The sequence below is a fragment of the Anguilla anguilla genome, chromosome 8 (assembly GCF_013347855.1).
Source record: "Anguilla anguilla isolate fAngAng1 chromosome 8, fAngAng1.pri, whole genome shotgun sequence".
Lineage (NCBI taxonomy): Eukaryota > Metazoa > Chordata > Actinopteri > Anguilliformes > Anguillidae > Anguilla > Anguilla anguilla.
In genome coordinates, this window is record NC_049208.1 from 1,322,075 (window position 1) to 1,346,033 (window position 23,959).

General features: G+C 51.3%; 1 protein-coding gene across 1 annotated transcript; it reads right to left on the minus strand.

Moving 5' to 3' along the window:
• Window positions 1–1,277: 1,277 nt before the first annotated feature.
• LOC118233433 (protein FAM110B-like) lies at window positions 1,278–22,898 on the minus strand. Its single transcript, XM_035429210.1, has 3 exons — window positions 22,549–22,898; window positions 4,366–4,515; window positions 1,278–2,850 (listed from the first exon to the last, which is right to left on the minus strand). The coding sequence occupies exon 3, from the start codon at window positions 2,516–2,518 to the stop codon at window positions 1,331–1,333; it is 1,188 nt and encodes a 395-aa protein (XP_035285101.1). The 5' UTR covers window positions 2,519–2,850; window positions 4,366–4,515; window positions 22,549–22,898; the 3' UTR covers window positions 1,278–1,330.
• Window positions 22,899–23,959: the final 1,061 nt, after the last annotated feature.

Sequence of the window (23,959 nt, forward strand, 5' to 3'; positions counted from 1 at the left end):
AGGGAGAAATGTCGTGTCATGTCTCTTAACTTACAAACACTACCAGTAATGAGGTTGCAGGAAGAACGCTCTTCCTTTTAAGTACCACACAATCGTTGGATGGATGCAGACTCCACAGGAAATGAGGCGTACGGACGCAAGCCAATAAGGAACAGCCGTGCGCGGCAGCCACGATGGAAGAGGAAGAAAAGCCAAACATTAGTGAAGGAGCACTAAACCTAACAGCGGCTGCAACATGCACTGGCAGCCCGCGAATATATACACACACACACGCGCACACACACACGCATATGCGCACACACCCACACGCGTATGCGCACACAAGCACACCCACGCACACCTGCGCACACATACGCACGCACGCACACACATACGCGAGCACACATTCAGACACACGCACGCTCGTACACACATGCACGCAAAGACACACACAGAATGTTCACACTAACATACATCCACTAAGCAGAGTTGCACCAAATGATCTTTCACTGCTGAAATCGTAGTGCCTGATTGGCTGGCCGGTATGAAGCGTAGTGTCTGATTGGCTGGCCAATATGAAGCGTAGTGTCCGACTGGCCGGTCGATATGAAGCATAGTGTCTGATTGGCTGGTTGGTCTGAACAGTTTGGTGTATTCAGAGACTGTGGGGGGTGCAGTCTGGCTGTTTTACTTGCTTCTGACTCTTTAAATGTGGAGGAGGGGCCAGAGTTTGGTGGGCGGGGAGGTGGGTGGAGCTTCAAGGGATCAGTCCAAAAAGCTACAGCCTCTGCCCTCACTCTCTCTCTTCCTCCCTCCCTCTCTCTCTCTCTCTCTCTCTCTAACTCCCTCCCACTCTCCCTCTCTCTGTCTCTCTCTCTCCCTCCCTCCATCCTTCTCTCTCTCTCTCTCTCTTCCTCCCTCCCTCTCTCTCAAATTTCTCAAATTCAAAAATGGCATGACAAGATACAACTTATGTTCCCTCCCTCTCTCTCTCTCTCTCTCTCCCTCCCCCTCTCCCTCCCTCCCTATCTCTCTCTCTTTCTCTCCCTCTCTCTCCCCCTCCCTCCCCCTCCCTCTCTCTCTGTCTCCCTCCCTCCCTATCTCTCTCTCTCTCTCTCTCTCTCTCCATCCCTCCCTCCCTCCCTCTCTCTCTCTCTCCCTCCCTCCCTCTCCCTCTCCCTCTCCCTCTCTCCCTCCCCCCTCTCCCTCTCTCCCTCCCCCTCTCTCTCTTTCTGTCCCTCACTCTCCCCCTCCCTCTCTCTCTGTCTCCCTCCCTCCCTATCTCTCTCTCTCTCTCTCTCTCCCTCTCTCCCCCCCTCCCTCTCCCTCTCTCCCCCTCTCTCCCTCTCTCTCAGACGTGAGAGACTCGCTGTGATTCGCGGTTTTGTCGGATGCTGTAGAGCCACTTGATGACCCGGGCGTTCCGCTCCACGGCTGAGATTCCGTACGGAACCCGGTCTTCCTCGTCCTCCTCATCCATCAGGTCCTCCTCCTCCTCGTCCTCCTCGTCGTCGTCGTCCTCGTCGCTGCGGCGGGACCCGCGGCCCCCGGGCTCGGAGCCGGCGGTGCTGGCGCTGTGGAGGTTGAGGGAGACGATGTCGGACCCGGCCAGGCCCTGCAGGCCCAGCCGCTCCAGCTCCTCGGGCTCCAGGCCGCACTGGTTAAAGAAGCGCTCCAGATCCGCCTCCGCCCGCGCGTGCCGCTCGCTCAGGTCCGACTTGGAGCGCCGCAGCGACGGCCTCTTCGGCCCGCCCCCGGCCCCGCCCCCCGCCTCGCCGGCCCCGCCCTCGGGCGCCAGGCCCTGGTGGCCGGGGGGCGGGGCGTAGGGCTCGGGCGGCAGGGAGGGGGCGGAGCCTCCGGCGGGCGCGGCCCGGCGGCAGATGCGGCGGATGTCGGAGGAGCTGTGGGACACGTGCAGCCAGGGGTCGCGGGAGCGGGCGTGGCCGGCGCGCTCCAGGTTGAGGTTGGCGCCCTGCGCGTGGGCGTGGCCGTGGGAGGGGAAGACGCGCAGTGACTCGGCGAAGGAGCGGCGGTTCAGCTCGGTGGGCTCGGAACGCTGCGGCGCCCAGCTGCGTGAGCTCCGCTTCCGCCCCGTCGCCCGCGGCAACGCCTCCCCGCCGTTCAGCAGGTTCTTCAGCAGCTCCAGGTTGAGGTTGCCGGGGCGACAGCTGTCCGCCTTGCCGGCGTTGTTGTTGGAGGCCTTGAGGGCGGGGCTGCTCCCGGCCCTGCGGGGCCCACGGGCCTGCAGGTGGGCGGGGCTGGGGGCGGGGCCGGGGGCGGGGCCGGGGGACGAGGAGGTGGCCGGCGGCTTGATGGGCTCCTGGCGGGCGTTGATCACCTCCTGGCTCTTGACGTACTTGGCCTTGTCGGCCTCCAGCCGCTCCACCGCGCTCAGCCGTTTGGGGTTGGCGTCCGCCTGCCGCCGGAAGTACTCGGGCCCCTTGTTGAGGATCCGCAGCGGGACGGCGGAGGGAGCCCCCCCCCCGCCGGAGGACCCGGCCACCGCCTTGCTATCTGCCTGCAGCGCCTCCCCGGGCATGCTGGGATGCCTGTCCTCCCCGCTGGCCGCCGTCTTGGACTCGATTGGCTCTCCCCGGAGAAGCGCCCAGATACATGTGCATCTAAGCCAGGTGATTGGACGGCTGAGGTTCCCTCGCTCCCCCTCCTCCCTCCCTGTCAGACAGCCATGGTCTCCCAGGCTGAGGAACCGGAGCTCGCTCTCTCGCCCGCAGTGTCACGCCTCGGGGGGAACAGCAGGGGGCGCTGCTCTCACACGCACGCACATAGGGGCCCTCCGTCGAGCCCGCTTCTGGAAGTCTCCGTCAGCTGTGGGAGAGGAAAGGCTCTGTTCTGCTCAGAGTCACAGGAGATCTGAAACACAGAGCGACCAATCAGATGTTAGGGTTCAGGTGACATCACAACTGCAGCAACAGCGAGGAAAAGCAGAGAGGTGGAGGTGGAGGGGAGTAACGATTGGCTGTTGCTCCGATTTGCCACCAAGAGCAGGACAGACAGGATCTTGCATCACCTGTCTGGAACAGGGAATGTAATTACCAGGCTTCACAATGCGCTTTCAATTGCACAGTAATTCAAACCCCTCCACCTGACTACAGCAAACTGTGGACAAAGAAGAACGGTTTCCTGTCCTGTAAACTAGATTAAAATCTCATAACGTAGGTACAGCCTTTCTGAATCAAGAGGAATTCAATTTCTGAACCACACTGCTGCAGTCAAAACACGTGCAACGTGACCGTTTTCGGCTGAATCTTTTACTATTACTGCATATTAACCCTTTGAAGAGCAGGTTTTTTGGAATGTTTTTTTTTTTTTTTTTCAAAATTCTAAGTCAGTGTTCTAGAACTCCACTGCTCTCAATCCCCAGCAGTGATTGTGACATCATCAGCATTAGAATGTTCAGTAACGAACATTCTAATCACATATTTGTGACCTCACACTGTCAAGGATACAATCTGTGGAAAATGATACAGCAAAGCTAGGCAGATCTCCTCTCTCCTGCTCTCATATTTGAACCATGTGACTCTTACACTGCCTTGGACGGCTCAGCGCTGTGATAGGCCGTCCTAAACGCTTACTCATTTCACTGATTCTGCATAAATAAAGCCCAGTGCAAGCCTTGAGGGGGCGGAGCTAATGGCTTAAACCTGGGAGACACGGTATCCGCCCTGACTGAGAAGCTAAAACAATCTGTTTCCAGAGCATTTGTGATCATGTTTTGTAGAGCTGACGGTTTGTGTGCTTATGTGCATGGGTGTGCGTTCTGTATGTGTGTGATACAGCTGTCTTTGTACAAGACATCCCCCCTGTAGAAGAGATGCACGCCCATAATTCTGTGATCTTCCTTATGAAATATTTTCCCTCTGCTTTTGCCCGACTACAAATGACAGAGGCTACAGAAATAGCAGCTGCAGGACCTGAGAGGCAGAACTTCACATCTCTATCACCCAAAGGGGGGCCGTGTGCTCAACGCCAGAGCGCTGGGCCGGGCTCCCTGGATCCATGGAGTGTGTCAGTAGCTCTCAGAAGTGACAGGACTGTAGAGTTTGTTAGTAGTTCTCAGATGTCAGTATCTCTCAGAAGTGACAGGATTGTAGAGTGTGTCAGTAGCTCTCAGACGTGTCAGTAGTTCTCAGAAGTGACAGGACTGTAGAGCATGTCAGTATCTCTCAGAAGTGACAGGACTGTAGAGCGTGTCAGTAGCTCTCAGATGTGTCAGTAGTTCTCAGAAGTGACAGGACTGTAGAGCATGTCAGTATCACACAGAAGTGACAGGACTGTAGAGTGTGTCAGTAGTTCTCAGACGTGTCAGTAGTTCTCAGAAGCGAGCGGGCCGTGGTCAGTAGGTGTTTGAGGAGGGCAGAGACTCACAGGGACAGCGGGATGCAGTGCTACACGCCGCGGGGAGAGAGGCTAGCCGCTCCAGCCGCCGCCGTACGGCTCAGGTGCTGGAAGGTTCCGCACCGGTCTGGTCCGGCTGCTTCACCTCCTGCTGCTCAGCACAGCCAGCGGGTGTGACTCCTGCAACACACACACACACACAATCAGGAGAGAAAGGTACACACACACACACACACACACACACACACACACACACAATCAGGAGAGAAAAGGTACACACACACACACACACAATCAGGAGAGAAAAGGTACACACACACACACACACAATCAGGAGAGAAAAGGTACACACACACACAATCAGGTGAGAAAAAGTATACACACACACACAAAATCAGCTAAGAAAACGTATACACACACAAACACACAAACACACACTCTCACACACACACACACACACACACACACAGATCCATGGTGTTGGCGCTGTGGCTGTCAGACGTGCCGTCGAGGCGTTCAGGCAGATTAACCTCGTCTCTCGCAGTGTGATCATCTCCCCCCCCCCCCGCCCCCCCACCTTCCCAAGGTGACACCGCAAGTCTCCAGCCAACCACAGCCTCCGAAGTCTGCCTTGCACGGCAACAGCGGAGCTCCTCCCCCTCTGCAGCAGGAGGCCCCGCCCCCTCAGCCTGCCTCAGAACTGAGCGCGCTCAGACGGGCTGTGAGCCGAGCGATGTCTGACTGCTTCATCTCCTCCGAGCCCTAGCTTCCTGTCCTCCGTCCCCTCTCCGCACGGAGCGCAGGAAATGAGCACGCGGGAGTCCGCCCGCGAGGCACAGAAACATCCGCCATCGCAGAAACCCTTTTTACCCCTCCCACATTTCAGCCCAGACTGCCCGTCTGACTGTACACCTGCCATTAATTCATTAATGTGTGTGTGCACTGGAATATGTGGGGATGGAACAGAAACAGGCGACACAGGAGCAGGCGTTCTCAATTAATTAATTATCAATTCATTTAGCAATTAACGTCACGGAGTAATAACAAGGTTTAAATAACACAACATTCTGTGGACCGCACCAGGCAATGACGGGTCATAATTTAATAATTAGCAACAGGAACACAAACAGCATTGCCAGCCGCCACAGATCAATGAACAGACATCTGGCACAGGTTCGGGTGTCTGTAACCAATCAAAAACAGGAGCTGCAGAAGCATTAACATCGTAACGCAGTCACATAAATAACAGACCAAAAGCCAAAACCTGCGTGCAACCGGCAATAACAAAAGCTATGGAAGCTGTACATGGGCTAGATCATTCATTAAAAACGTCACATTTATTATTTAAACCATTAAAAGTCCAATATACTTCACATTTCAGCAATTTACTACCCCTGTCTCTACCTCCAAGTGCCAGAAGCCATTTTTAATGACAGAGCCACTGATTGAGCGAATGACTTTATTCAATAAAACGTTCAGCGGCCGGAGAGGCTATGCCCTGACAGCGGACTGAGAAAGCTAATCACAGTCCCTACAGGGAAAACAACTTTTATTTAACGGAACTCCCTTTTTTTCTCACCAGCACGTCGGCTAGATCACACAGATTTACGGGGATTTCTAAGAGCAGCATTTAAAGATCTCTCAGAAGCTGGAACAGAGCTCGTTAACAATGCCTTTAACCGCACGACTGAGATCAGAAACCATTGTGCCACAGCGAAGAGAACGGCAGGGAACACACATGCCCCTGGCCCTCTGATGCGGTTCGCCCCAAAAACCACACTGCTGTACCCCTCACACACCCCAAAAACCACACTGCTGTACCCCTCACACACCCCAAAAACCACACTGCTGTACCCCAAACACACCCCAAAAACCACACTGCTGTACCCCTCACACACCCCAAAAACCACACTGCTGTACCCCTCACACACCCCAAAAACCACACTGCTGTACCCCTCACACACCCAAAAAACCACACTGCTGTACCCCTCACACACCCCAAAAACCACACTGCTGTACCCCTCACACACCCCAAAAACCACACTGCTGTACCCCTCACACACCCCAAAAACCACACTGCTGTACCCCTCACACACCCCAAAAACCACACTGCTGTACCCCTCACACACCCCAAAAACCACATTGCTGTACCCCAAACACACCCCAAAAACCACACTGCTGTACCCCTCACACACCCCAAAAACCACACTGCTGTACCCCTCACACACCCCAAAAACCACACTGCTGTACCCCTCACACACCCCAAAAACCACACTGCTGTACCCCTCACACACCCCAAAAACCACACTGCTGTACCCCTCACACACCCCAAAAACCACACTGCTGTACCCCAAACACACCCCAAAAACCACACTGCTGTACCCCTCACACACCCCAAAAAACACAGTTTGCCTGCCGTGTGCACCCGTCACATACTGGCTGAGCTCCCTGTGCTTTCTCTGCACCGCCTCCCACGGTGCTGTGCGGCTCTCTCCTCCAGTCACGCTGGAGGACACAGATAACACCGCCCCCCTGCCAGAGGCCCTGTGCAGGCCTGCGCTTTCCATCCACATACATCCAGACTGTGTCTAGATTCAGCACAGATAACACCGCCCCCCTGCCAGAGGCCCTGTGCAGACCTGCGCTTTCCATCCAGATACATCCCGACTGTGTCTAGATTCAGCACAGATAACACCGCCCCCCTGCCAGAGGCCCTGTGCAGACCTGCGCTTTCCATCCAGATACATCCCGACTGTGTCTAGACTCAGTCGAGGCGGGTGTCAGTTCACACCTGGCATCAGGATGCGTCTCCACACGCGTCTCCAGCGACCACTTGTGATTGGATCTCACTTGCCCGCTCAATATGAAAATAAACACAGTTTCCGTTGTACTGACTCTTCGGCCCAAATGGAAATCAGACAGCGTGTTTCGTGTGTACTCCATCCACGAGAATTCCATTTTGCCTGTTGTTGTGGCTTCTTCTTGTTGTTTTGCACTTTAATACGACGCCGCTGGCGTGCGAATGAGAACGTACTTCTGCTGACGCAGAGGACATCAGGTGACTAGGCGGTCCTTCAATGTGGCCCAGGACGCACTCATGTACACACTGCTAAAAGAATGTGGCCACATGCGACCCAGACCACCTCCGAATGTGGTCTGAGTGATCAGATCTCTATGCGTCCTATGCGAACGCATCCTGGGTGCGTTCACAGTTAGAGCTGTCCACTTGTGATCGGATCACCCAAGACGCATTTTAATTCCAGGTCTGAACAGGGCCAGAGTGTGTCCACTAGCCTTACCACCGCAGAGACACGTGAGATTGCGCAGCCAGCCGGGTGATAAGCAACAGCAGATATTCTGTTAGTAATATGATGAGTCATTTTCATATTTTACAGCCAAGAGCCCCTGCAATTTTGAAGTGTGAGGAAAAAACAAACCCGACAGTAAATATCCAATATCAACAAAAGGGGAATTGTGGGAAATCGTCCCTGAAGCTGTGTGTGTGTGTGTGTGTGTGTGTGTGTGTGTGTGTGTGTGTGTGTGTGTGTGTGTGTGTGTGTGTGTGTGTGTGTGTGTGTGTGCATGCGTGTGTGTGTGTGTGTGCGTGTGTGCTATATTTCCATTACATTTATTGGCAAAACATGAGTGTTCATCCACTGCGATAGGCTACATTTGTATAATGTATAACTGATATTTTACTGAAGTTCCAGTTGAGCAGTAAATTTCTCACAGACACTGAGGCAGTGCACGGCCAGTGAATCAACCTGCAAACCCCTTAGTGTCCAGTTCCCCAACCGTGATATTACACAGCCACGATGCTGAACACACAACTGCAGGATTCTCCTTCCAGCCATGAAAGAAACAATGTGCTGAAACAATGCACACCATTAAAAACCAACTGAAGACATTTCTCTTTTATTGCGATTCATGAAATCTGATTTATGAAAATGCGCTTCACTGAAATGTCTCCTGCTTTGGTATTTTCGCTATCATGTTTAAAACTGCTCAGCATTCTGGGATAGCTTGGTGTGATGGACACCATATGAAAACAAACCTGTTTAACTGTCTGACTACACTGCAGCCCCAGGGTCGGTGGGTCATGTGGTGTGTCACATGGCTAAAGGGACAGATGACTTCCTGTCACAGCTTGATAGATGGAGACAGGCCCAGAAGTGGGGTGCAGATTGTTTGGAGCAGCTTGTTTTGAGACAATAATGACATTTCTACGCCAGCTGCTGCTGCAGCCTGCTGGGGCCTCTCCCAAAACAACATGGCTGTCAGACTCCTGCACTATTTTAGGGTGGGTTTACACTTTTATTTCTCTCCAGTCTCACACCTTTTTATAATGACGCCTACCTAACTGTGCGCAGGAATACAGAGAGAGGAATGCACTTCAGTAACACTGATCATGTCACTGATCTCAAATCAAAAGAAGGGGGTAAAGTTTTTGTGAGGGGAACAAGTTTTAAAAATTTTAAATAAAAGAGGTTCAGAGGATTATGACTGGGATACTTTACAGCATTTTCACTTAATATACAGCAGTGGTTACTGACCCAGTTCCTGGAGCTCCACCATCCTGTAGGTTTTCATAAGCATAAGGATTGACTTACATCCCTGACTGTATCAGTCTCACAATGGCCTCCTTGTCTTTCATTGCTATAACTCCCGTCCTTGTGAAACAAACAAACACCAATAACAGACTCCAAAGCCTTGAACCAAAACTAGATACTGAAAGCTCTCGTATACCAGACCAGCACTCAGGAAGCAATAGAAAACACCAGTACTGTAATTTCTACATGGTAAAACCAAGAGGTACAGTATGAAGTACAGAGGCAAAGCAAGAAACAAAGCCTTTGTCCCAAACATTATGGAGCGCACAGTAAGTGGGAGGGTCATACCTTAAAAAGTGACCAAAAAGAATTTTAATTCTTTACCAATTGAAGTTGTACAGTATAACTGCATTATGGTGCATACATCAAATCCAGTAAATGATACAAACAGGTGGATCCCATGAGAACACTCACTGAAAAGCATCACCCAGCACTCCTTCAAACTTCTCCATCAGCCAGAGAAATTAAAGCCAGTCCCATCGCCAAGGGACACAACCTGACTCCTTACCAGAGACAGAAGGAGAGAAGGAGAGAGGGAGAGAGAAAGAGGGAGAGAGAGGGAGTAGTAGACAGACAGAGAGCGAGAAAGGGAGAGAGAGAGAGAGAGAGAGAGAGGGAGTTGCATGACTACTTCTCTAGCTTTCTGGTGCCAACACTACAAGTGTCTGAAATGCTTTTCATAAATGAAACATATTCGGCACATCTCCTTCCTGTGTCTGTCTGTTTCCTCTCTGAATGCCCCCCCCCCCCACCCACCCAAAGTTTCCAGGTCAGATGAAGCACCGCAGACTAACAGATCACACCCGCAGTGTATTTTAAACGTAGCCATGGGAACGGCTTTGATTTTGTACCAGCGGGTTCATCCTCAAAGTAGCCCAACTGGGCGGGGACGACCGCAGCCATGGCAACAGTGGCCCCGCCAGCGAGGGTTTCCCAGGGAACGTAAAAGAGAGGGGCCTGAGAGTAAAGTTTACTCCATCAGCCAATTAGCCAATCAATCAATCAATCAATCAATCAATCAATCAATCAGTCAATCAATCAATCAATCAATCAATCAATCAATCAAATAACTTTACTGAAAAACATGCCCTAAGGCTGTACCACACAGACAACAGCCACAAGGAAATGTTTAGTCTTATTCAAAATGGCGGCACATAAAAAAGTGAATCATAATTTATACACACAAATCATTTTTGTGCAAATTAGAACACATTGCCAATAGGTACGTTTACAAGTCACTCAGAGTTCAAGCACTGAACTGCTTGTCCAGGTAGCTTACGGTATAAGGCTAATTAGTCCTTCTGAAATCTTGTCTGTCTAATTGCTTGATGCGGCGTTAAAAAAAGAAAAGAAAAATAAAACCCACTCACGGCCTTTGCCGTCACACGAGGTCCCCACTTTGACCACGCACTTCCAGGCGTGCCGCAGAAGAAAGCAGACGATCACCGTGCACATTTTCCGAGTCCTTCATCTCACGGAGAAACGGGGAAGTGTGAAAAGACCAGACCTGCCCCCGTAATGCCCCCGGTCGCTCCACGCGCCGTGCAGACAGCCGGATGATCGCCCGACTGTCATCCGCCGTTACACTAATCCCGTTTGAGCGTCTGCTTTAAATCGCCGTCTGACGTCTCACCGCCTGCAGAACTTTCCCCACTTTCACCGATAACGATAATGTTCTGTAACTTTTTTTGCGCTTTTCCAAGAAGCCGCGCGCACAGTGAGAGGTTAACTTTAAATCATCGCCTCCGTGGTTTTTTTTCAGAGAGACGGACGGTCTGTGAGCCCGTGGCTGTCTCTGGTTTAAACAGAAGATTAGCTCCACCGCATCGCTGCACTGAATTAATCTGGCTAATGACCGGAACGTAAGGAGATCGCCAGCTATTATAAACACTTCAGCTTCTTACCCTTAACTCACCATAATAGAAACTATATTTTTCTCTTTTTTATTTTATTTGTTGTGGACACTGACAGTAAAATAAACTGCAGAAATGTAAGAACTTGGAGAACTTGGTGCCGGGTAGAATGGTTAAATCAGAGTATCAGATTAAAACGCGTCGGGTGCACTGTGCGCTCTCTGACGTTTAACTTTCAGGACCTGCAGCGACACCCGTTTCATCGGATTACACGAAACAAACCGTTAACGGTACGCGACCCCTGAGCCTCGTTTACCATGGCTGGAATATCGGACGCGCCCAGTTCTGAATCAGATAAAACAAACGAGTGCAGCCAATCACTGTTCGTTAAATAACACTTGCTGAGTATTCGGCTAACGCAGCTAACCTGGGTGAATTTGTGTTGAAGGCCACTGGGCAAAAGAAACATGAGACGGATAGTTTACAGAGAAACAAAGTCTTTATCGCACCCGTTGTTACATTTCAGGGCAGTTTTGCTGCAACTGAGAGATTTTCAAATGTACATGTTCAACAGGTAGCCTACTTACTCTGAATAGTGCAACAGCTTTGGATTTGAACCTGCAACCTAATCTATGGGGTTCTTTTTTTCTGTGACATCATAATCCAGACGGTTGAGCAGTATGGCTCCAGCCAGCCATACAGCGTGCTCACACCATACGGCATCACACCCCAGGGGCCATCCTATTGGCTAAACTCTGGATGACAAGAATTCCACATTAGGGTTAACAGAGGAACCCAATCTCCGATCTGTCTGAATCACCCCAGCTTCCTGCAGCAGCACCCACTCTCTCCCAGGGCCCAGGATTCAGGTCAGCCTTTAATCCCCCCCCCCCCCCCCCCCCCGCCCCAAAAAAAGGCACCGTTCATGAGCTCACTGAGGTCAATTACACTCCCCCCCCCCCCAACACACACACCCACACACACTCTCATTCACACCCACACACACACTTAAATTAATTAAGAAAAGCAGCTCCCTGCTGTCATGCCCCCCCCCCAGGCCAAAGGTAAGGTTATCCTTCAGAGGTGAGTTTGAGTGTATATAGTGTAGATTAGTGCTGAAGTGCTTAATATGTACGTCACCCAGACACCTGCTTTCCAAGGCCTACATTGGCTGCTGATTGAAACCACAAAAACAACCAACAGCTACTGCAGCCCTCCAGGACTGGAGTTAAACTTGCAGACACAGCGCCCCCTCCAGGACTGGAGTTAAACCTGCAGACACTGCGGCCCTCCAGGACTGGAGTTAAACCAGCAGACACTGCGGCCCTCCAGGACTGGAGTTAAACCTGCAGACACTGCGGCCCTCCAGGACTGGAGTTAAACCTGCAGACACTGCGGCCCTCCAGGACTGGAGTTAAACCTGCAGACACTGCGGCCCTCCAGGACTGGAGTTAAACCTGCAGACACTGTGGCCCTCCAGGACTGGAGTTAAACCTGCAGACACTACGGCCCTCCAGGACTGGAGTTAAACCTGCAGACTCTGCGGCCCTCCAGGACTGGAGTTAAACCTGCAGACACTGCGGCCCTCCAGGACTGGAGTTAAACCAGCAGACACTGCGGCCCTCCAGGACTGGAGTTAAACCAGCAGACACTGCGGCCTGTGACTGAGGAGATAGACCTTACCCAAGCGTACGGCGCCAATGCCCCTTTTGAGACGCTAACCTGCTGCATTTTGGGTCACAGCCCCATTTCCCAAACCATTACACTGCGCTGGCACGCTGGCATATTAGCTGGGCTCTGTGCCTTATTGATGACCGCTAATGGCATCCTGAAAGCTTTTTACGCAGTAAAATAGGCTTCTCCGAGGCTTCCTGGGGGCCAGTCTCATTAAATTTCAAGGACCAGACACTTCTCACATACTACTTTAAAAATGATGTATGAATAAGGTGTACATGCATGTGGAAACAGACGAGATGCCTTTTTAAAGTATCCACAAGATTTACTTGTTCTGTGTGACTGAGGGCAGGAGAGGGAGTTCTACTGACACCGGACATATAGTGGACATTTCTGACGCATCCTCCTCAGTGATCAGAGAGCACAGAGCATGCCTGTGGCAAGCCACCAGGTGAACAGCCCGAAAAAATGACAATACCTTAACAGTAAGATATATTTATACATGTTTTGTGTTACCTAACAGCAGAAACATGCATAGTTCTTACCTTGTTTTGAATTTGTGCCATTTTAGCAAATAAATAAAAATCAGCTGTTTAATACATCATCAGTCTGATGCAATGTTTATCACTCGGTTTATCGTTCAGATACCAATATAACTGTTATTCGATAAACATGGTAAAAAGCTGAACAACAATCTATTTTTCAAAGCACCGGTTTTAGTTTAACTGTAGAAATTTAAAGCTAACTCAAAGACACGTGTGAAGCAAGAAAGCAACTTTTTAAATTTAAGAACAATATCTGAATGCGTACTTTTAAAAAACTTATATAAACAAACATATAAATAAAATAAATAAATAAACCACGCACTTCCTAGCCGTAAGCTATGTGACTATTCCGCTCAATATCTCACTCAGTATCATTTCGTGCCACATCAATAAGAAAGCGGTTGTCGTGGCAACAGTTACTTGAAATGGCCGTCAGTATTCCGGATAAAACCAGTGTGTGTGTGTGTGTGTGTGAGTGTGTGTGTGTGTGTGTGTGTGTGAGTCTGTGTGTGTGTATGTGAGTGTGTGTGAGAATGTGTGTGCGTGTGTGTGTGTGTGAGTGTGCGTGTGCGAGTGCGTGTGCGAGTGTGAGAGTGCGTGTGTGTGTGTATGTGTGTGCGAGTGTGAGTGCGTGTGAGTGTGTGTGTGTGTGTGTGAGTGTGAGAGTGCGAGTGTGTGTGTGCGTGAGCGTGTGTGTGTGTGTGAGTGTGTGAGTGTGAGTGTAAGTGTGTGTGTGTGTGTGTGAGTGAGTGTGAGTGTGTGTGTGTGAGTGTGAGAGTGTGAGTGTGTGTGTGTGAGAGAGTGTGAGTGTGTGTGTGTGTGTGTGTATGTGTGAGTGTGAGTGTGAGTGTGTGTGAGAGTGTGAGTGTGAGTGTGTGTGTGTGTGTGTGTGTGAGAGTGTGAGTGTGTGTGTGTGTATGTGCGAGTGTGAGTGTGAGTGTGTGTGAGAGTGTGAGTGTGTGTGTGTGTATGTGTGAGTGTGAGTGTGAGTGTGTGTGAGAGTGTGAGTGTGAGTGTGTGAGCGTGTGAGTGAGTGTGAGTGTGTGTGTGTGAGTGTGTGAGTGTGTGCGTGTGTGCGTGTGTGCGTGTGTGAGTGTGTGTGTGTGTGTGTGTGTGACAGTGAGAGTGTGCGTGTGTGTGTGTGTATGTGTGAGTGTGAGTGTGTGTGTGTGTGTGTGTGTGTGTGTGTGAGTGTGTGTGTGTGTGTGTGTGTGTGTGAGTATGCGTGTGTGTGAGTGTGTGTGTGTGTGTGTGTATGTGTGAGTGTGTGTGTGTGTGTGTGTGTGTGTGTGTGTGTGTGTGTGTGTGTGTGACAGTGAGAGTGTGCGTGTGTGTGAGCGTGTGAGTGTGCGTGTGTGTGAGCGTGTGAGTGAGTGTGTGTGTGAGTGTGTGAGTGTGTGTGACAGTGAGAAAGGCCAAGCCAATGGGACACTCTGCCCCAGGTCCCGCTGAGCTGGATGAGCTGGTTTATGTTGTCACTCCGCGCTTGATTAACTAAATCATGCGGATGATCACACAGGTAACTCACCTGGCCTGAGCTGAGCTAGTTAGCGAGGGTGGAAGCTAAAAGGGTTGAGCAGCCCTGATCTGGATTCTCTGACTCTCATCCACTCCAACACTGATCAATTTCACTATTACAGTTTTCAGGTTTACACCTTAGATCTGCAGCGGGGGGAACTCTCCTGGGGAGTTGTGTTACTAGGTTTTCATTTCCATCAGTTACCCTGGCTGATATGCTAATTAGCCCCACACACTAATGCCAGTTTGCACACAGATTACATCAGCAAAATATTTCATATGGGGCCCACGAGAGCAGTCTTCAGCTGCCATGTACGGAGCGTGTCAAGGCTTTCTGCTAAAATGTCCGATTGCGTCTGTTATTGAGGCTGGTTAACTCATTAGGCTAACAGCAGAAATCAGCAGGACATCGAGGAACAGATGCTGCCGGAGGCTGCTGGACTGGGCCCGTAACCTAGGGGCTGCAGGTTCAAATCCCAGGTAGCACACTGACGCTGTACCCTTGAGTAACTCCAGTGTAATCCAGCTGTATAAACGGATGTAAAAACCCTACGTGGAGCATCTGCTAAATGCCGGTAATGTATCGTCATGCTAATGTAACGGTAAGTCCCGTAGCACCACACCAGGAACAGTAATTAGCGTCTCTAGAGCAGTGGCATGGCAGGTGGGGCGCGGGCTGGTTTTTGATGCGTTTGGGGCCTGAAGGGCTTCGTTTAAACCCCCTCTCTGGCCTAGAGGGCACGCACCCGTTCCTCTAACCCTAACCCTAACCCTAGCCCGTTCCTCTAACCCTAACCCTAACCCTAACCCGTTCCTCTCCGCAGGCCTACGCTGGCTGCGTACAGAGAGGGGACCGCGATGAGCGCGCAGACACTGCGGCCCTCTGGGACTGCAGCTGATCTGACCCCCCCGCACTGACTCCCCTGCTCTGACCCCCCCCGCTCTAGCGCCAAGGCGGCGATCACTGGAGGGAAAAGCAGCATCTGGGGGGGCTGTTTTCTGCAGTCCTTAAGGGGGGGACAGGGGTGTGGGGGGGCTGTTTTCTGCAGTCCTTAAGGGGGGGACAGGGGTGTGGGGGGGCTGTTTTCAGTCCTTATGGGGGGGGCAGGGGTGTGGGGGGGCTGTTTTCAGTCCTTACGGGGGTGCGGGGGTCTGGCCCACCTCCACAGCTGCTCCTATTGAACCTTTTCATAGCAGCCATCTGCTACCCTGCGGACACAATACAGCATGTTTCCACAGCACCTCCTGCAGCACGTTTCCAGGGCACCTCCTGCAGCACGTTTCCACGGCACCTCCTGCACTCTCTCCCCTGCGTATCGAGCGTTAAATCCCTCTGTATCGATCCTGACCAATTCCCAAAATAATCTAGCCTGTCAGAGCCATTTTCAGACCTCTGTTCTGCACTCAAAACAAATGGACAGAGAGAAAGAGAGTGAGAGAGAGAGAGACAGAGACAGAAAGAGTGAGAGAGAGAGAGACAGAGACAGAAAGAGTGAGAGAGAGAGAGAGAGAGAGACAGAGACAGTGAGAGTGAGAGAGCGAGAGAGAGAGAGACAGAGAAAGTGAGCGAGAGAGAGAGACAGAGAGAGAGTGAGAGACAGAGAGACAGTGAGAGTAAGAGACAGAGAGAATGAGAGAGAGAGAGAGAGAGAGAGAGGCTGCACATCTAAGCGTGCTGTGAAACTGCACCGTTTCTGATTTGATGTTCCTCCTCAGATACATCAGATGCTCAGCTCCTGCGTTCCTCTCGTCTCTCTCTGGTCCCTGACTACAGCAGGTCGGTGACGGGACGGCTTACTCAAGGCTCCGTAGCGCAGTACGGGACAGGCGCAGTGTAGCGCAGTACGGGACAGTCGCAGCGTAGCGCAGTGCAGGACAGTCGCAGTGTAGCGGGACAGTCGCAGTGTAGCGCAGTGCGGGACAGGCGCAGTGTAGCGCAGTACGGGACAGTCGCAGTGTAGCGCAGTGCGGGACAGTCGCAGTGTAGCACAGTGCGGGACAGTCGCAGTGTAGCGCAGTGCGGGACAGTCGCAGTGTAGCGCAGTACGGGACAGCCGCAGTGTAGCGCAGTGCGGGACAGTCGCAGTGTAGCGCAGTGCGGGACAGTCGCAGTGTAGCGCAGTGCGGGACAGGCGCAGTGTAGCGCAGTGCGGGACAGTCGCAGTGTAGCGCAGTGCAGGACAGTCGCAGTGTAGCGGGACAGTCGCAGTGTAGCGCAGTACGGGACAGTCGCAGTGTAGCGCAGTACGGGACAGGCGCAGTGTAGCGGGACAGTCGCAGTGTAGCGGGACAGTCGCAGTGTAGCGCAGTGCGGGACAGTCGCAGTGTAGCGCAGTGCGGGACAGGCGCAGTGTAGCGGGACAGTCGCAGTGTAGCGCAGTACGAGACAGTCGCAGTGTAGCGCAGTACGGGACAGGCGCAGTGTAGCGCAGTGCGGGACAGTCGCAGTGTAGCGCAGTGCGGGACAGGCGCAGTGTAGCGCAGTACGGGACAGTCGCAGTGTAGCGCAGTGCGGGACAGTCGCAGTGTAGCGCAGTGCGGGACAGTCGCAGTGTAGCGCAGTGCGGGACAGTCGCAGTGTAGCGCAGTACGGGACAGTCGCAGTGTAGCGCAGTGCGGGACAGTCGCAGTGTAGCGCAGTGCGGGACAGTCGCAGTGTAGCGCAGTGCGGGACAGTCGCAGTGTAGCGCAGTGCGGGACAGTCGCAGTGTTGCACTGAGGCCACGCCCACTAAACGAGGCCTCAGAGGATGCACCGGATTGGAATGTGCCGGGTTCGATGGTGGGGAGACGGAAATGAGTGTCTCCTGGGCCTGTGGAATCTAACGTGGGAATGCCTAAACGTCCCACACGCTTCATCAGCAGGAGCATGACCCACATCGATATCCCAAACCTACATGCGCGGTCACAGAGATTGGGCTGAATGGCCTGCTTTTCCTGTACCCTTATGTCCCTATGTTCTAAAAAAAATAAATAATAATTTGCTGAAAAATTAATTACTGAAACGTGTGAGTAAACAAACCTTCTTCTTCTGATGAGTCATTTCACACACAGAAAGAGCCGGAGCTTCCTGCAGCAGCGTTTGGCTTTCATATTCACCGATAAACATGAATGAGGAGTCCAGACGGCCAAATGATTTTTTTATTTTATGTTGGCAGTGAAGCTGTCCAAAGCACAGTGGCCTTTTGACTGTAACTTCAGTGATAGAATCACAGCGTAGCTGTGTATTTAACAGGCTCAGTTTGTATTTTAAAACAGGAGGGATAAAGCCGTCCTGAATCATCTCGCCCCTGACATGAAAACCTCCCGAGTTCAGGGGCTGCCAAATGGCTGGAATTTCCCCCTGAGCTGCAGCAATGAAGGGACTTTTTGAGAAATTTATTGGGGGACTTTCTGATTTTTTTTTTTTAAACGCACAGATGTAAAGTAAAAGTTAACTCAGCAGCAGAACTACGCCGCTGTGACGTCCTCCCGTGCTCAGGGTTCGACTGCACGAGCGCGGTCTCCGGGCGACCCATCTTTTCCATCGCAGGTTCCCCGCCCGCCGACGTTTGTTCGTTTATTCAAAGACGGAACGATCGCATACGGGGACCCCGTGAACAGACCTGGGAAGGCTGCCAGGGTGCGCCGGTACTGTACGGAATTCGAAGAGCGCCGCACATCCGCCAGAAGGACACGAGGCCCGTCTCATCACTGGCCTGCGTGAAGCGGCAGAACATTTCAATGGCTGCAATGAGCACGGTGTCGCCACCACAAACCCCTCTGCTTTGCAGACATCATTATTACTGCTAGTCGACCGCAGCAGAGGTCTGCAGTAAGAGACAGAGTTTTTTCTGAACACGATAACGTTTTACTATGAAAAAATACAAAGAATCTCTGGCAGAGACTGTCTGATCCACTCTCCTCCAGACCACTCCCTGTCAGTTTCACTCTCCCCCGTCAATTTCACTCCCCACCAAACCACTTCCTGTCAGTTTCACTCCACTCCAGACCACTTCCTGTCGGTTTCATTCTCCTCCACACCACTTCCTGTAAGTTTCACTCCCCTCCAAACCACTTCCTGTCAGTTTCACTCCACTCCAGACCACTTCCTGTCAGTTTCACTCTCCTCCAGACCACTTCCTGTTAGTTTCACTCTCCTCCACACCACTTCCTGTCAGTTTCACTCTCCTCCAGACCACTTCCTGGCAGTTTCACTCTCCTCCACACCGCTTCCTGTCGGTTTCACTCTCCTCCACAGCACTTCCTGTAAACTGTACTTTCAATGATCTGTTTTTGTCATCACTGGATCCCTCCAGAGATTAAACTCCACTCCACAACCCGACCTGTTCTGCCGGAGCAGGGAGCTCAAACTCCAGCTCTGTACGGTCATCAGCCTGTGAAGGTTCATGGAGTTTCCTTTCAGAAGCAGATTTAGGCCTTGAGCATGCGTGTGGACTCTTTACCCAGTAAATAATTTAACGCTTAGGAGCAGAGACACGCTGAGAATCGGCAGACCCCACAGCTGGAACTTGCTTACGATCCCTGAGATAGAGGCCCTGAGATAGAGGCCCTGCAGTAGAGTCCCTGCTGTAGAGTCCCTGCTGTAGAGTCCCTGCAGTAGAGTCCCTGCAGTAGAGGCCCTGTGGTAGAGGCCCTGCGGTAGAGGCCCTGCTGTAGAGTCCCTGCAGTAGAGTCCCTGAGGTAGAGTCCCTGCAGTAGAGTCCCTGAGGTAGAGTCCCTGCAGTAGAGTCCCTGCTGTAGAGGCCCTGCTGTAGAGTACCTGAGATAGAGGCCCTGCGGTAGAGGCCCTGCAGTAGAGTCCCTGAGGTAGAGTACCTGAGATAGAGGCCCTGCGGTAGAGGCCCTGCTGTAGAGGCCCTGCAGTAGAGGCCCTGCTGTAGAGTCCCTGCAGTAGAGGCCCTGCGGTAGAGTCCCTGAGATAGAGTCCCTGCAGTAGAGTCCCTGCAGTAGAGTCCCTGCAGTAGAGTCCCTGAGATAGAGGCCCTGCAGTAGAGGCCCTGCGGTAGGGCCCAGCCCAGTTCACCGCTGTCTGACACCTCACAGAACAATACTAACGCATCTCCAGAGAGAAAAAGGCGTCATCGCTGCCCAAGGGGGGGGGAGGAATGCAGGGCTAGAGGCAGGGGAATGGCTGGAATGAGACATCTGCACACGCACACACACACACACACACACACAGCAGCCCACCGGGAATGGAAGTATCCTCTCCTGCTCAAAGGCACAGGTGGGGAAAATGGCTGTAAAACAATCTCAGATATGGCCCCATATTCCACACTCTCTGTTTCCCCGACTCCCAGAAACCCTGAGACGTGGAGGTGACCCAACATCAGCTACCGGCCCTGAGCCACGTTACACTACAGGCCGTCCGGCTGAGTGGGACCGACCGGCACAGGCTGTGTTGGGCCCACCGGAGTACTGCACGGTTCTGAACGCATTCACTAGCGGGACATTCCAAAACCCAACGAGTCTGAAATGAGCGGTTAAATCTACACACCACATCCTCCAATCACAGCGCAACATCTACACCAGGGATACTCAAGTCTGGCCCTGGCGGCCAGTAGTGCTGCTGGTTTTCATTCTTCCCCTCTAATCAGCACTGATTTACACCTGGGACACCAGGTGAGTTAAACCACCGGCCAATCAGCGGCATTAACTGATTAACTGATCAATTAACTACCAGGTAGAGAAGAAGACCCGCAGACTACTGCCCTCCGGGGCCAGACTTCAGTACCGCTGATCTACACCATTACGCTCGTCACACTGGCAGAGTGGCATGCTGTGTACTTTACGTGCCCTGTGTGTCTGTATGTGTGTGTCTGTATGTCTGTATGTCTGTGTGTCTGTATGTGTGTGTGTTCGAGTGTCTGTGTGTCTGTGTGTCTGTGTGTCTGTATGTGTGTCTGTGTGTCTGTATGTCTGTGTCTCTGTGTGTCTGTGTGTCTGTGTGTCTGTACGTCTGTGTGTCTGTATGTCTGTCTGTGTGTGTGTCTGTATGTCTGTGTGTCTGTGTGTCCGTGTGTCCGAGTGTCTGTATGTCTGTGTGTCTGTATGTGTGTCTGTGTGTCCGTGTGTCTGTATGTATGTGTGTCTGTATGTGTGTGTGTCTGTATGTCTGTGTGTCTGTGTGTCTGTATGTGTGTGTGTTCGAGTGTCCGTGTATAAGTGTGTCTGTATGTCCGTGTGTCCGTGTATCTGTGTGTCCGTGTATAAGTGTGTCTGTATGTCCGTGTGTCCGTGTATCTGTGTGTCTGTGTGTCCGTGTATAAGTGTGTCTGTATGTCCGTGTGTCCGTGTGTCCGAGCGCCTGTGTGTCCGAGCGACTGTGTGTCCATGTGTCTGTGTGTCTGTACTCTCACCTGACTCATAGCACCCACAGCCATTAGCTCCATCGGGCCGTACAGGCGACTGCATGCAGCACTGGCGTGGTGAAGCGGCCCCCGTGCGGTGCTTTTATTTTATTTATCATTTTTATAATTTATGATTTCGGGGCCCGTTTTCATGATCGGGCCCGGGCCCCCAAGGACCCGCGGGCCGGCTCGGATAGCATCTGTGCGTGAGCTCGGTCACACGCAGTGTGATCTACACCCACAGCGTCAGAACAGCCTCACCCACATGCAGATCTCTCAGAGTCTGGGGTGATGTAAATCACTGAAACACACCACAGCACTGACAAACCCAGAAGAAAAGTGCAACAGGTTGCAATTCTAGAAAGCCTACACCATAACTGGTGATTGTCCTGGTGGACAATATGTCTACTAGGTGCTTTAAATTTAGAAGAGAATCCTGTCAACCATGAGCACATCAACAGCAGCAGCACAAAAAAATCTGCATTCCATTAAAACATCGCCATCCAACATCAAAGACCAATAACGGAATATTGTATTCAATATTGTGTTCGCCATCCAACCTAGTGATGGATCAAAGCCACGCCGTCCCCACCTGTATGCCCTCTTCAGCGTATGAGGCGCGGTAAATGTCCGTGACAGGTGCGCTAGGTTAGCAGGTTCAAAAGGCCTGCGGCGTATTAGACATTCCAACCGTACAACGCAGCCGAAAGGTCGCAGTCTCACTTTGCGCACGGACGGCGAGGAATCGACTGCAGTGCCATACAGCCCAGTGATAAATATACTTCAATCCCACCCCATACACGCTCTATTATTCCAGGAGCTGATAGTAACTGCCTAATCGATCCACATGCAGGCTGCACGACCGCGGCATCTGTCCGTGGTGACGACGTCGGTTTGGATGCGAGCCGGGGCATAACCAAAATGCCGCGAGCTAGCCGACATCCGACTGTTACGCCACAGCGACAACAACGCTGGCATGCCGGAATTCTGTTACTCTGTGTGGCGCTTAGAAATGACCACATTTTCATAGGTTTTGCTGAAAACAATTGCCCTTGCCAGTTAATCTGCGGGCTAGTTTGTCACCTGTCAGCACGCTACGTAGGCTTCTTCGCAGCCCAATCCAGATAACTGGCTAGTAAGCTAAGTGTGAAGACTCGTGTTCGTTTGGCAGCGTTTCTTTATGTGGGTGTTAAGGCTCCATTCATTAAACTACGATACAAAACCAAAGCGATCACTGTAACACGCTGACGAGCTCCTTCTGCTCAAAAGAGGAGACGTCTGTACGGTAGATAGCCGAGCGACGAGCCAGGAGGAAGAAAAAAAAACAATCGTCACCCGAAAGGATCTGGTAACCTATTGTTCCAGCTTTAGCAAACTAGCTTCAACTTGCAGACTGTGCTCTTGAACTCAATATACATACACATCGTGCCATTTACTTAGCAACGAAACATGCTTAAACCGTGTACCTTAGAATGAATCAACTGACATTTTTGGCAGTCATGAGCCAGCTCGCCAGCCAGCTGTGCACTAGTCTAGCAGCGTGGAACAAAGACCCTAAGGAGGGTGCCATTGGAATGAAAGCGCAGCCGGATTTCAAGTCTCCACGCGAGGAAAATAATGCATTTTTAAAAAGCATGTGGAAAAAAATAAAATAAAACATTTACCTTGCTTCGAAGTCACAGCCAAAGCAGATGCTGCGGTATTCGTCGGTTGCCCGGCGCGTAGCCTATTAAACCGTTACCTCGCGAGCCACCTCTCACTGGCAGATTCAGTCCACACGGTGAACTGTTGCAGCTTCCCTGAAGTCCTGCGTCTCGCGAAGGGAAGGGGAGGGGGGGGGGCGGTGTACATGAAAAACGAAAATATTCCAAACCGTATCGTCTCACAAAAGAGCTTCAATGTACATGTAGATTTTTCTTCCAAATTAGAGCACACTGTATTGCCTAACCTTCCGCGTCATTCTTTTGGATTTATGTATGTATATGTGCGTTACTTCTCAAATAGCATTTCCCTTCAGTCCAAAATAATAGTTCCCATTTTGTCTTAAAGGAGACGTGCTCCCTTTCCCCCGCGAAACGCAGGGAAGTATTTCACGTAAAGGGTCTATGGTGGCAAAAAGAAGCAGGCCTCACACAAGGTTGCTTGATTCATCTTACGTCCTGTGTATAGAAATCCTAAACATGTATTAATTTACGTTTCATTTGGCTGGTTACCTGACTCATGGACTCATTTGCCCATGGAAGGTCAGGTAATGTAATTGTATATTTGTGGGGGGGGGGGGGGGGGGGGGGGGGTGAACCCCTTTAAAATCCACTTTTCAAAGCAGTAGCCTACCCCTATTAAAATATAAGATGTTCTTCTGTCAGGAAGTTACAGATATCGAAAAAATAATTATGATTGTTCAAAAAATAACATAATTAATTAAAATAAATGCATGACTGAAATTTATCGGTTATCACTGAGACGTTTGGGGAAAGAACACTAGGGAACGATCACCGTGGCCTTCAAAGAACTCCATGGACAGCTCACACAGCAAGGGAACGAAAGGCTTCCATCTGTCCGGCTCGAACCTACCACTCAGCTAGCCCATTATTCAGCCAAACAGCTGTACCATGTAGGCAAAAATACACCTTATAAGGACCGCTCACTGTGGTTGGCATGCCAAACCAATTACATGTACAGGTTAATCACCGACCAGTCTTACACTGATTCGAACCAATCAAATGAGTCTCACACTGATTTGAACCAATCATGTCAGTCTAATACTGATTTGAAGCAATCAGGTCAAATGATTGGCAGTTATTTGTGACTCCTCTCATTCTGGGTTTGATTAAACCTCACTCTCCAACCATTAAATGTGCTAAGAGTACTTTATTTTCGATTGTTATGAAAAAAAGCCCCTTCAGCTGTTGAACGGATCAAGAACAACCTCCAGGATGCAGGCACAGAGGTGTCAAAGACTACAATATAGACTACACCAGCATAACCCTCAGAGGGTCACTGCTAGATGCGAACCATGGGTAAGCTTCAAGAACAGAACGGCCAGGTTTGCTAAAAAAAAATAAAAAAATAAAA

Coding starts and splice junctions, on each gene's coding strand:
- LOC118233433 (XM_035429210.1), bottom strand. CDS start 2,518: ATGCCCGGGGAGGCGCTGCAGGCAGATAGCAAGGCGGTGGCCGGGTCC.